This window comes from Anneissia japonica, unplaced genomic scaffold (genome assembly GCF_011630105.1).
Source record: "Anneissia japonica isolate Jap-2015-1 unplaced genomic scaffold, ASM1163010v1 scaffold1946_len758022_cov188, whole genome shotgun sequence".
In the NCBI taxonomy this organism is placed as follows: Eukaryota; Metazoa; Echinodermata; class Crinoidea; order Comatulida; family Comatulidae; genus Anneissia; species Anneissia japonica.
In genome coordinates this window covers 207134-220685 of record NW_022694730.1, presented here as the reverse complement: position 1 = coordinate 220685, position 13552 = coordinate 207134, and the positions used below count along the sequence as shown (strand labels likewise).

At 34.6% G+C, this 13552-nt stretch overlaps 2 protein-coding genes across 2 annotated transcripts in view; one reads left to right on the top strand and one right to left on the bottom strand.

Moving 5' to 3' along the window:
• Positions 1-1040, top strand: part of LOC117101201 — a 6086-nt gene extending 5046 nt beyond the window's left edge. Inside the window, exon 3 of the mRNA XM_033241108.1 lies at positions 359-1040. Within this exon, the coding sequence (XP_033096999.1) occupies positions 359-613 (255 nt within the window). The 3' untranslated portion in view covers positions 614-1040. The remainder of the gene's footprint in view (positions 1-358) is intronic.
• A 2743-nt stretch (positions 1041-3783) lies between these two features.
• LOC117101223 (insulin-like peptide receptor) overlaps positions 3784-13552 on the bottom strand; it is a 32083-nt gene continuing 22314 nt past the window's right edge. The window contains exons 13-19 of the mRNA XM_033241138.1: positions 13232-13439; positions 11337-11481; positions 8015-8174; positions 7677-7806; positions 7437-7571; positions 6352-6670; positions 3784-4904 (exon numbers count right to left, since the gene is read on the bottom strand). Of these exons, the coding sequence (XP_033097029.1) occupies positions 4896-4904; positions 6352-6670; positions 7437-7571; positions 7677-7806; positions 8015-8174; positions 11337-11481; positions 13232-13439 (1106 nt within the window). The 3' untranslated portion in view covers positions 3784-4895. The remainder of the gene's footprint in view (positions 4905-6351; positions 6671-7436; positions 7572-7676; positions 7807-8014; positions 8175-11336; positions 11482-13231; positions 13440-13552) is intronic.

Here is a 13552-nt window from a genome sequence, read left to right as displayed (position 1 = left end):
ACGCACGCGCTATGTTCGAGAGCGGAGATGTGCGTCCTTTTGTTGAATTACCTTGGTATCCTATACTATGGCGCGATAACAAATGCGTGACCATCAGTGGCGTATCTGGGGGAGGGCGCGGGGCGCAAGCCCCCCCCCCTCACCAAAAAAATTAGGTCAAGTAGTTAAAGATCACCTATCACCATATTTTGAGAATTAGCGCCCCTCAACTGATCATCGAGCCTGCCCTGACTTCACCTTCGCGCACCCCATCAGCCCCCCACAAAATTCAATACTTCTAGATACGCTACTGATGACCATTACATTTCATCATTTCCTAACACACAATAAATATTTCATTTTAAATGCTTCTTTACAGTTGTCAATCTTAATGGGTCTGACATGGAGTTTGGTGTTCATTACAGTTTACAGCAGTGAAATCATTATTTGGTACATCTTCATCATCCTCAATGGACTGCAAGGATTCTTCATTTTTATTGCATTTACATGCAAACGGGAAACGTTGACAAAGTGGAAGGGAGCGTATGCGACTTGTTTTGAAGCTCATCCACGTTCACGGCCCAAGGTCGTAGGAAGCGGTCAGGCCAATAATTCACCCATTAATATTGTTTGACCTTTTACCGCAGCAATATAGCTTTTTTAAAACAAAATTACGCACACAAAAGTCTTTATATTTTCGGTAGTGGAAAATACCAGGACGATCTGAGGGTACAAATCTCTGGACCCCCCGTCCGAAAAGTTGAGAAACTATTATTACAGTCTAATTTAAAAAAAAATTCTCACCTCAGCCCTCATCATAGTGGGCCGAGGTGGGTAGGCAATTTCAAGCAGACATTGGTATAACATATCCCTCTTCGGGGTAGAGAGAGTGGGAGTTGGATAGGAGGGGAAGAGGTCTTAAAGCAAGGCTTATAGAAAACACTTAAAAAGTTATTGTTGTTGCACAGCACTATGGTATATAGGCTATTTTAATCAAGTAAGAGTAGAAACAGTGAATATATAATAAATATTGCTGCACAGCACTGAGGTGTGTGTATATATGTATATATATATATATATATATATATATATATATATATATNNATATATGGTAGAAAGTAGTCGAATAAAGGAACAATGAGGGACAGATCGTAATGGGTAATAGACTTGTTAAAAAAACACAAAATGATGTCGAAGATTGCGCTTTACAACAAAATTGATGTTTATTCATCTGACGACAAATGACAAGCGATCCAGCATTATTCTCCTGGGATCGTTGTACTATATTCACGTATTCACAAACACTTACTCAATCATACAACAAAATGCCGAAGCATCCACAAAAAAGCACACAATGTTTGAAAAGAAAAACTTACATTGCATGGAAACAAAAGTAGGCCAATTTACATTTCAGAAAATCTATTAAAAAAAAATCATTTCCATTGAATGTAAAGTTTCAGATCTATTCACAAAAATGTGGACAGACAAAAATAGTATTTTACAGTATGTGGTCACCTGACGACAATACCCACAGCAGCATTGAATTGTGGGATTGTTTTATGGAGATGGACTCAACTGAATACTTGTCAATATTTTCAGAATACACTAGGAATTTGTAAGCAAATACTACAATGATTATCGCATTAATATCTACCAATGCATGAGGTACAGTATTTCCTTTATAATATATACAATGTACAAACAAAATAGAAATACTGAACTAAATACTTTGCAATAACATCATTTGATGGCTAGCATTTTCTTTGCTATGTCATTGCCACCATTTTAAGTATAATACAACATGAAATAAACATTATTTTTTTGGTGGTGATAATGATAAGATTGATTTGATGATGGTGATGATTATGATTGTTGGTATAATGCTCATGATGATGATGATGTTTAATGATTTATATGATCATGATGGTGTTGACAATGTTGGGGATATACCATGATGACAATGGTGTGATGATGGTGGTACTGTAATGTATAATGGCAACATATATACATATACATATATATACATATACATATATATATATATACACACACACATACATACACACATACACACATCTACACACACACACACACATACACATTAAACTACAGTTTGGTGGGATTGTTGAGCAAGGCTACGATTAATCAGCAATAATAAATACTTTGATAAAATCAATCTACAATTAAATAATGTACATACAAATCTCAAAAATCGTTTCCAGCATCCACCAAATATCTGGATGGAAGTAATTAACAATACTAAAAAATACCTTTGAATAATACTAATACAGGTATAAAAGTATACTACATAGGTATATCACACAGGTAAGCTAATTTAGGTATGTCGGCCACATAAATAAACATGAGTGTATCGCAGATGTACATACCTACTACATAGGTAAAGGCTAGACTTATTTTATACCTTGTTTAGCGAACCTGCTGCCCGCCAATAAATGAAAGTTTTTATGTATTTCTATTATGCCTGGCACTGCCTTAAAATATGTACCCGGTATTGTATATTTCTTCCTAATTATATAAATTTGAAGCATTCAACCATCCCATTACTACATTGTTTACATTCACCAATAGAATTTTATTTTTATTTTCTCCTCCGTCTGGATGTTTTTGGCAAAACCATTTGCTAAATACAAAAAAAAAATTTTGTTCTGCCCGCCCTTCTCTGAGGATCTTTAAAAAAAAAGTTTGCCAATCAAGGTACAAAAAAGTCTCGCCTAAGTGACCTTTAGGTAGGAATATCTACTACATGGCTATAATCATAGAGGGGTTCACTTACAGTTGAACAGGTACACATAATCTGCCTTACAAATATGGACAGGATAGGTGGCTGCCTTAGAATTGAAGCGCATGCCTGCATACACACAGACATGGCAAGATGTCTGAGCATGCCTGCATACACACAGGCATGGCAAAATGTCTGCACATGCCTGCATACACACAGGCATGGCAAGATGTCTGCGCATGCCTGCATACACACAGGCATGGCAAGATGTCTGCGCATGCCTGCATACACACAGACATGGCAAGATGTCTGCGCATGCCTGCATACACACAGACATGGCAAGATGTCTGCGCATGCCTGCAAATTTATTATTTTTTTTGGTATCTTTTAATTTACAATCAAATCAAGTTACATTCAAGAAGACTTGCCTAAGAAGTAAAAGTCATCAAGAAATTGATTATTAATTCACAAAATAAAAGTAATTCTTAATTTTTTAAACATAAAGCAGTGTATCAATATTTTTTCTGGGGTAACTGTAACAAATACATTTATCTATAATAATCATGTCTTAAATTTGTTACAACATAAAATATAAAAGAAAGTCCCTTGTCATTGAGATATAAACCCACTCAACATATAATAACTGTTAGTGTTACATGAACATATTTAGCAAACTACTAAATTTCTATTGACAATAAGCACCATAATAAGTAATTGCAGACTAAAGACATTTCGCAACAAGAAAAACAGAGAATTTATCCATTGCTGAGAGAATAGCAATTCACATTACACAAACAGTACATAAGATATAATATTTATCTTAAATATATATCATAATCATATAATATATAATATTTCAATACTTTACATGGACAAATTATGACTAATTTCAATGAATACTATTTTTCTTACTTAAATTACAAATTTTCAAAATAACAAAACAGATCTGAATACTGTACTGGTGGTAAATTTATAAATAAAAGAAAATCATAAAAAATCATCTTCAAAATTTATAGAAAACACATTAATGAGCTGACTCATACGAAATTCATGTTTTTGAGAGATAAAATCTGATTAAATAGAAAACACTTATGTAACATCACATCACAAATAATATCATAATCTGATTGGTTAACATGTAGATGGAATATAAACAAAAAGGGTTTTGATTGGTAATGGGGCAGACTGGAAAGGGTTAATAGTGTTGAAGAGGAGGATCTTGTTGCTATGATGAAGACTTCTAATTGGTTTAGATATTAATAAGGTGAAAAGCAAAATTCCTGATTGATTGGCATGTTGACCATTTAAACAAATCATTACATACTATATGACATATATCTTTGGGGTTGGTATTTGTTTTTGAAATGCTGTGTATTGTTCCAATACTACACAATAACCTTCTAATTCATCACTTTAGCTCTATTAAATTTCCTCCTTTTACAAGATCTGTACAGCTAACTGTCTGTGTATTTATGACAGCTGTGGTTCAATGGCTGCCCGCCTTCCAATTCCTTGATTCAATCCTTGACTGAACATATGTCAGGATGTTTCTCAAAAAACAAAAACATCTAGATATCTATACCGTACTACATGATACCAGAAAAGAAAACAATTTTAATGTATCATATCTCACTACTGTATGACAAATAAAATGTACTTCTCCATATTCCAACCGCACAAAAAAACCTTAAATTTGGAGTATCCAGGATCCCTAATTATCAGCTTTAGGAATGGACTGCCCTCATAAAATATTGTGTTTAAAAAAAAAAAACTGTACAAGAAGTAGTATTTCAAAACAATTTTCTTTTCTTTTATATATTTACACGGAAAATGCTTTGAAAAGGTGATGGCAATGGCTTAGCATGGGTAGGAGGCAAATCCAAGCCACATTGTCTTTTTTTTTGTGTAAATTATTAGCCTCCAAACCTGACTGTGAGGCTGCAAAACCAAGGGCTTGCCTCCCAATAAACTTAATGAACTTCTGCCCTAGCCTCTGACCATGAAGTTCTTATATATAATGCCTCCAAGCTGTGTATCAAAGGCATATTGATTTACAAATCAATTACATTGTTATCTGTGACAACCATTTCCAGCATTTTTCTCCACGCAGCAAGAACTGGGATAATCTTATTTTGTCACTAAATAATTCAGGTGTCATCTGTTGTGTTCCTTTGCTTTACAATTGCTGAAATTAGAGTTAAGGATCTGTTAATTGATGTTACATTATCATGGGAATTACAAAATATATAATACTGAAGCAACAAATAAAATGTCTTGCAAAAGGGTACACTGGACCAGCATCGAACCAACAACCATTCGGTTGGAAGACCAAGGCATTCTCTCTGCACCACAGGCTCCAAAAACCACACATGCATTAAGAATGGGATGTTTACCTTCATTACGATAATACAGACAATACTTTGTATATCAACATTAAGGTTGAAGAGATTATCAAATGTGAAAAAGCAAAGATGAGGTGGATACTTTTCAGCAGTTTTCTAGTACATGCTGAATAAATCAGTGATATATATCTTTGCAATGAATGTGCTTGTTTTGGTATATTGTTTTAAGCCTGTGTAACATAAAATACAGATTGCTTACATAAAAACTTTCACATATGAACATGTGGTATGTCAAGATGACCTACTTTGCTTCAAGTCAATTCTGACTTTGACTCGGAAACATCTTTCAACTATCATAATTATTTTTACAGTTATTTTGTACGATTTTATGAAGAGACACATATTCTTGAATCATATCATTCAGGTTTTTGCAATAGAATATGATTGAATGCACTAATACACAATCAGAGGAAATTGGATATAGACAAGGCAGCTGTGACAGGAAGTGGAGTTTAAGTGCACAAACAACCAAATGACTCAACAAATGCAAACACATTTACTTTCTATAAGCCACAATAAGAAAATGAAAAGAGAAAAAATTCACAGAAGCCGCTAAATACATCTTATTGCTACTGTTAAATTTCTACTGATTCCATTATATTCATGCGTGGTAAACACAATATGTATATAGTTTCACCTGATAAGGTATCACAGTCACATGACATTTAAATGTGGTACAGTATTCTCACAAGTTATACAATCATAAATAATTTTGAGCCCGCTTTTAATATTTCCATGTTTTCCAAAATTGTACATATCTTGCATTGTGTCTTGTGACTGGCAAAGCATAGTTTATTCATGTCTAGTCGGAAACCTGCTGACCAATAGGATGTACCAGATTGCTTGAATGATTGAAATATAAACATCTTCATCTCGCAAATGCCTATGATGCAAAGCATAGCTCATTTATATGTACTCAACACACTGAGTTTAGAATGTAAATGGTTGGTTTAATTTTTATTATTTTCATAACGAGAACTTGTGCAACTACAGATTCTATTTTAAGCTTCAAAGGCACAGACTTGCATTACAATTTTGCGAGCATTCACTACACAAGTGCTGACAAAAAAGGCAAGCTCAATTTTTCTTTCTTTCTGCATATAGTACAATGTAAACACTAAATATGTAAAACTCCAAACAGAACATCAACTGTGGTGGAAAATAATGTGCTGGCTCAAACAAAATAGCATGTCCACTACATGGATACTAGCACTCAGTACATTTCCCCACCTGTCCATTATAATGCAACATCCCATTTTTCCTGGAGCTGTCCTCCTCCTTCACCATTGGTCTCTCAACGTATCTAGGAGAGCCGCTCCCCTGCGATGCACTGCAGGTTTGCTGCGTCTTGTCGAGTATTGAAATACCCTCTAGTTCATCTTCGTCAAGGTTCTCCATACTTCCGTATGCCAACACAACGTTGTGGTAGTATGAATTCAGGTGGAAGTGGTCCGAGAAATTGCCTTCCTCTTCAAAGTTCTTAAGTATTTCATCAAATGTTGGTCTATGTTTTTCCTGAAACATCCAGCACATAACCATCAAACCATGTCTGCAAAGCAATTAAAATCAATCAATTTCATAGCAGCAGTTTGTCCTTGTCATTGACACAGTGTCAATCAAGCACCGTCAGGAAAGCTGCTTTGAAAAAAGCATTTTTAGGTCTGAAATTCATAAAATTAAAATTACGATTAATTTTGTTGTCAATTCCAGGTCCTTAGAGGTCCCTGCTTTTGAAATTTACTCGGTTAGGCCTAACGATGATGAAGCTGAGGTGGATGTGGATCATTTTTAAAAGACCTAGGACCCCTCGCCAGGGAACCTCTGGCGCTGCAACTGTTCCAAACTTCAGCAGCAGCTTGATTGGATGAAAAAACCTCTACAATTCAGTACACACACAGTGGTTACCAGTATTAACCAGCTATGCTATGCTGCTCCTAAAAATTAATAAAACAGCACAAACTAATTTTTCACTAGCAAAGATTGCTTCAGGCAAGATTGCAATAAAGTGCACCCTCCAATTCGAGACCACTTTTCCAAAGACACAAATAACAATCTTCAACCTTTTAACACAAAGCTAGCCCTCTAATTTGAGAATTTTCAGACCCCAAAGTTGGTCTTCAATTGGAGGGCAAACTGTATTACTTTGCCAAATATATATAATTATTATTCACATCTTTCTAGGTACTATCCACTTATACTGACCAATGACACAAGCAATGACTTTATTCCTCATGACTGATAGATAATTCAGAATTCTCAGTTATGTTAATAATTGATGATTGCAATAATAACCATGATGAAGTATTATAACTTACAATCGTTCTGGACACCCTTCTGGCTTTGGCAACGTGTTTCCATTCTTAATGTATTCCCCAGCTTCTTCATTTGACAGGCCTTGGTATGGTAATTCACATAGTGTTGCCATCTCCCACAGCAACACACCATATGACCTAACAAAAAATAAAATATAATCAATATTTTAAGAGACATTGGTGGTCCTAATTCCCTTAACAATGTAGTCGACAACATGGTTATTTCTTAGGTTTCTTATTTACCAAACATCAGATGCATTTTGGAACACTCCATCCTTGATGGACTCAGGTGCCATCCACCTAATTGGCAGCAAACCTCCCTTTTCTTTTCGATAATAATCTGATTGGTAGATATCTCGTGCAAGTCCAAAATCTGTAAAAGAGATCCAAATTTGAAGTTACTTCATAATATTATATTGAAATTGAAAGTTATACACATATATTAAAAATTGTATTTATCTAAAATGATCAAACAAATTATCAATTTTCAATGAGGAAGATTATTAAATTAATATTTAATCATTATTGTAAATCTATCTAAACTTGGGAGTAGAGGCATAGTTATTGAAAACAATTCTTACCAGCAACTTTACATGTTCCATCTGCTGCAACGAGACAATTCCTAGCCGAGAGATCTCGATGTACAAATTTACTGAACGCCAAGTAGCCCATTCCATCAGCTATCTCTGTTGCCATTCTTAAAATATCTTTCAAATCTGGTGGTAACTTTCTTTCATGGGCCTGTAACGGAATAAAGTGAGATTACTACACACATACTAATTGGAGTGTCATCAGATGCCCTCAATCACTGGCCATATTCGACTGGTCGTTCTTTGTTGAACCACGCCCACCTGTGCAGTGGTAAAATCCTACTTAACGAAGATGACCAGTTGAATAGAAGACTGGTAAATACTCGACAAAACAAAATGGCTGCATAGTTACCACGCACGCTGCGTAATCAAGGTTGATTCGGATTGTGGCAGTACGGGTTTTTCAAAAAAAAAGGTTTTCATCCAGTTTTTGAATTCTATTAGCCTACAATTATTTTTTTCTTCATGTGGTTAAATATTACAATTTTTATTTTCTGAAATTTAATCTAAATCATATTAATGCAAATGTTGTTGCTAAACTGACCAATTGGCCATATTTTTTTTTCGTTTTTATTTGGATAACTCCAATTAACGCACTCTGGTTACGTTCATTTTCATTGTCAATATATTTTACGAACCAGTCGTATGAAAATAATACTCAAACAAAAAATTGTAGTCAGCGAAATGAACCAGTTGAATAAGCCCACTGTCTTTAAGTGGCTTAACCACTATACTTTATGGACCTTTCTGTCCTGTTTTGTAGTTTTTAGATCACTCAATTGTGTTGTTTACATGCACTTCGCGAAAGTCAAATAAGTTGCTGACTTCCACACACTTTTTTATTTCGTCATCGTAAACATGTGTGCTCACTTTAACGACTGGCATTGGTGGTAGTTCGTTGAAATTGAATACAATACAATACAACAACGCTGGGTTAGATGCCTATGTTACGTAATCGTGTCCTTGTAATCCGAGCCGACTTCACCATTAAGCAAGTTAATTTACCGTTATTCTAGTAAATTTAAGTCACTTAACTTAAGTGACTTAATTCCTTTATCTAGCTATAATTGAGTGGTTCATGTCGAACTTTTAACTAGTTAAGTGGATGTATATCTAGATAAAAGTTCGACGTGAACCATGCTATAGAGAAATTTTACAATTTTTTATCATCCAATGCTGATAAGACATTGCTGATATGAGTAATTGCTCATGATAATTGAAGTGTTAATCCTATAATCCTATTACTGGCTATAGGCAGTGTAGATCATTAGCCATTGAAAAAGTCATCTCATAAAGTGTTGTACTCTGAATTTTAGTTAAAATAATTTATGTTTTAAGTGATAGGGGCCTATTAGAATCAGACATTATTTCTAATTTCTTCAGTTCACAGTAAAATCGATCACAGTTTAAACAATAAAGATGGGAACAGACCCAGTGCGTAGCGACGGCCGCGCCCAAGGCCAACATTCCTGAGCGTGTAATTCGCAAACGCTGGTGGAACTAACTATAGACCGACTGCTAAAGAAAGGCTCATCAATATTTTAATTTTTCTTCAAAATAAAGATCGAAATATTGAAAGTACATAGACATTCAAAGTAAGGCAGTGTTACACGCTGGCCTAAATAAAATCTGCCATGCCTATCGTCATGCTATGCTACTAGCCCGCAGCTCTCCACGGCGGAATGTTTACCTCACATTTTTGATGGCCGTTGGCATTAGGCCTGTGTAGAAAGAAAGTATTCTCCTCTACAGTACAGTAGGTCCTCTGAATCGAGATGCGTATACTGTATTGTTGTTGAAAATTTAACATATTAATTTAAAACAAATCTGAAATCTGCTTTGTTCGTTATAAAATAATTATATAACGAGGGAGATAACTGATTAAATGCGCTGTCATCTTTTACTCAAGCAAATCTCAAGAGCAAGGCTTGCATGATCAACCATACGTGGTGCGAGTATTTGGCGATTTGGAACCGTCCATTTTCCAACGGGGTATAATTTGTTGTTTTTTTTTGTACGACGCCTGTAGATTTGAGAAATTATTCATCATTTCTGATAATGACATGCTTAATGTTGAAATATTTAATCCCAACACGATGGCGTGCATTTTAATACTTATTATACTGTACTATCTAAAAGGCATGTTGTATGAGAAAGTTTCACCGAGTACACAATGGACCTTTTTTCGGGCTTTATTTCAGATTCCAGCCGATTTCGGTATAAAATAACAAGTTTTATGCATGAAATCCACGTAAATTCAAATAATAAAGGTTGTTTTATCAAATGTATATTTTTTATGCTTTAGTCTTCCTTGTGTTTGTTTGCATTCCAACTCTAACGTTAATAAAATCAGCCTATTGGTACTTGTGCTTCATAGAGTTGCCAGTCTTACAATACAGATATTTTATGCCGTTCAACTTAACAAACTTGAAGGCTAGCTGTGCGCCTAGAGTTACTACGGCTGATATTTACAGACTATATGAATGCGAATTTGTGTTGTAAACATACCATGAACCAGGGCGATTCACTGCCTCAAATGTTGTTGTTAAATTTCTTAATTGAAATTCCTCAACGAATGGAGTACTTTGGGATTTGGGAGTTTTTCAAGTTCGTTACAAATAAAAATACGGTTTATAAAATGTTATATTTTAACAGTAATATTATTGTGAAGTGTGTAAATTGTTTCCTTGTTTTGAATCCCCTTCCAGACCCAGTCAGGAGGTCTAGTAAGCACTGTTAACTACTGATTTTAATCAGTGTAATCCTTGGCGGCCTGCTGAGTTTATCAACAAACTCCGGGTGTATTTGCAAAAAAGCTCTATGGAGTTGTACACGTAATGTATGGATTTCAAGTATCAGTAGATATACGGAATATGGAATGATCCAGGTAAGAATACCCTGTACAATTTTGGATATCTTGCATAGTTTACAGACCTCTGATTTACACATATTCCAAAATCACCAAGTTGCTGAACAATGCACACAATGGACTTTTCTTGAGAGTCAATCAAACTCAACATCTGACCAATCAAAAAAAGGGTCTGAAATACGCACTTGTCCTATACAGACAGAAAGGCCTATTGCAAACAAACACATCAAACCAACTTCTCTCCCTTCTAACTTTTGTGACTAACTTATCATTTATTGCATTTCATTATTCTATGTTTAGGATCAATTTAGTAGACAACAATTGATAAATTGAAATGACTGCAATTCTATACAGATGAAACCAGAATACACAATTGTAGCTAGTACTTGGATCGTTAGAAACATACACACTTTAGCAGGTTCCATCCACATTATAACGACTTACCGGAAGATCAGCTTGATTTTCAGGTCTCCTGTTTCTTAACCAATTTTTCAAATCACCTTGTGCCATGTATTCCATGATAACATAAGTAGGCTGACCCTTTGACACTACGCCAAGTAGCTGCACAATATGGTGTGTTCGAATCGCCCTGAAAAATAAGTAGCTTTTTATGTATCCAGTTACAATAATGCCTGGGTTCCATAAAATCACTACAAACTATACAGTAGCTGACAATTGCCAAGAGCTTGCCCTTTTGGTGGCTATTTTATGGGAAACTATGAATATCAGTGATGTACATTTCTACACATTTAATTAGTATTGAAATGTGATGATTTAGTTTAATATCCTCATAATTTGTTTTAAAACTTTTTAGTTTAGTGTATGTAATAAACAAAAACAGTTACTATTATAACTAGAAATTGCAAAATGCAAGTGAAGTGCTACGAAGTACAACTGCATATAAATGTTCTTCGAACAAAATTATTTATGCGAGTCAAGTGAAAATAATGAATAATAAAAATATAACAAATAATATGAGACACGACCCATTGTCTATATTAGAACACTGACGAGCTGACGTAGAAACGAGCGTTGGTACTGTGTATGCCAGTCTACAACAAGCGTCACCTAAATGTAATAATTAGCATGCTGAAATAGGCTATTAAATAAGTTTAACTGTGTTCGTAAATAATATTGGCCTCAAAATATTGTGGCTGAGACATGGGCCAATTAAAACGTAGAAATAGGAAACCTAGAAATATAGTAAAAACGCTGAATAGTAATACTCGAGCGTTGCGACGTGCGTACGTTGGTACGTGTAGGTTAGTCTACAAACGTCGCCTAAAGTAATTGATTTTACCCGGCAGAACGAAAGAAGGAAACTCCACTTTTCAGTAGTCTCAGGCCCTTGTTTTTTGACAAACAATGACCTTTCAGAGGTCAAATTGCTGTCAAGAATATGAAAAGCGATATTTAAATTTTAAAATTATAGCAGTAAACCACCAAAATCATCATGACATCCCTCCGTAAAAAATATCTGACAATAACACTGGGTTATGTTGGCACAGTAATAGAAGGGCTGCAAGGCCAGGGTCAAGGTAATACCTATTTTATGTGCTTCTGTGTCTCCCTTTGTTAAATATAGTTCAATAAAAAATAATCAAAAAGAAGATTCTTATTACTTGTGTCAAATTCCTAATGTTGTTACTACAATTTATAGCCAAATAAATTATTACTTTTGCTATTAGTAAATGGTGTACACAAACTGGATTTAATGTTGGCACAGCAATGGAGGGAATGAAAGGCCAGAGTCAAGTTTATAACTATTTGTTGAGCTGATGTGCCTCCTTATGTTAAACATGGTTTAATAAAAAATAAATCAAAAGGAAGCTTATTAGTATGTTTCCAAATCTTAATGTTGTTACCATACAATTTCTAGCCCAATAAATTATTACTTTTACTATTAGTAAATGGTGTACACTGATTGATTAAAAATTTAAAAAAAACTTGATTTGAATCAGAGAATAAATAAATGCATTATATGTTTTTTAATCTGTGAGATTAAAATTATTGATAAAGTAAAGAGTATTTTAATAGATAGTTTCCACCCACTAAATGCATCTCTTACTTGGCTACCCTCGGGTAAAAGGTTAAAATCACAAGTCTGTAGAACAAATAGATATCTTAATTCATTCGTACCACTTTCCATTAAAATGCTTAATGAAAATATAAAATAAGTTTTATGGCCTAATTATAATTTATTTTCTAGCTATTTATTATTTATACTGACTACTGCATTTTGTTTTGCGATGTGATGTACCAACTGATTTTCCGAAAGGATGTGTACATAAAGAATCTTGAAACTTGTTTTGTCAGTATGTGTTGGGAAATTGTCTTACTTCATAACTGATGCTTCATTAAGGAACTCAATTCTATCTCTCATTGATGCGTTTGCCTGCACCGACTTCACCGCTACATCAGATACCTTCTCGCCATCAATGATGTTCTTAGCCCGGCCTTGGTAGACCATACCGAAGCTCCCCTTACCCAGTTCATGTATGAGCTCCAACTGATCACGGGGGAACTCCGATGTATCAGGCACATACACTTTGGAAAGAAAAGCATATGATAATTAGCAACATTACATATTTAAGCAATAGATGAATAATCTAATACTGTACTATTATTTTGTTTTTGGTCATTTGCTATTTTGTTTTTGG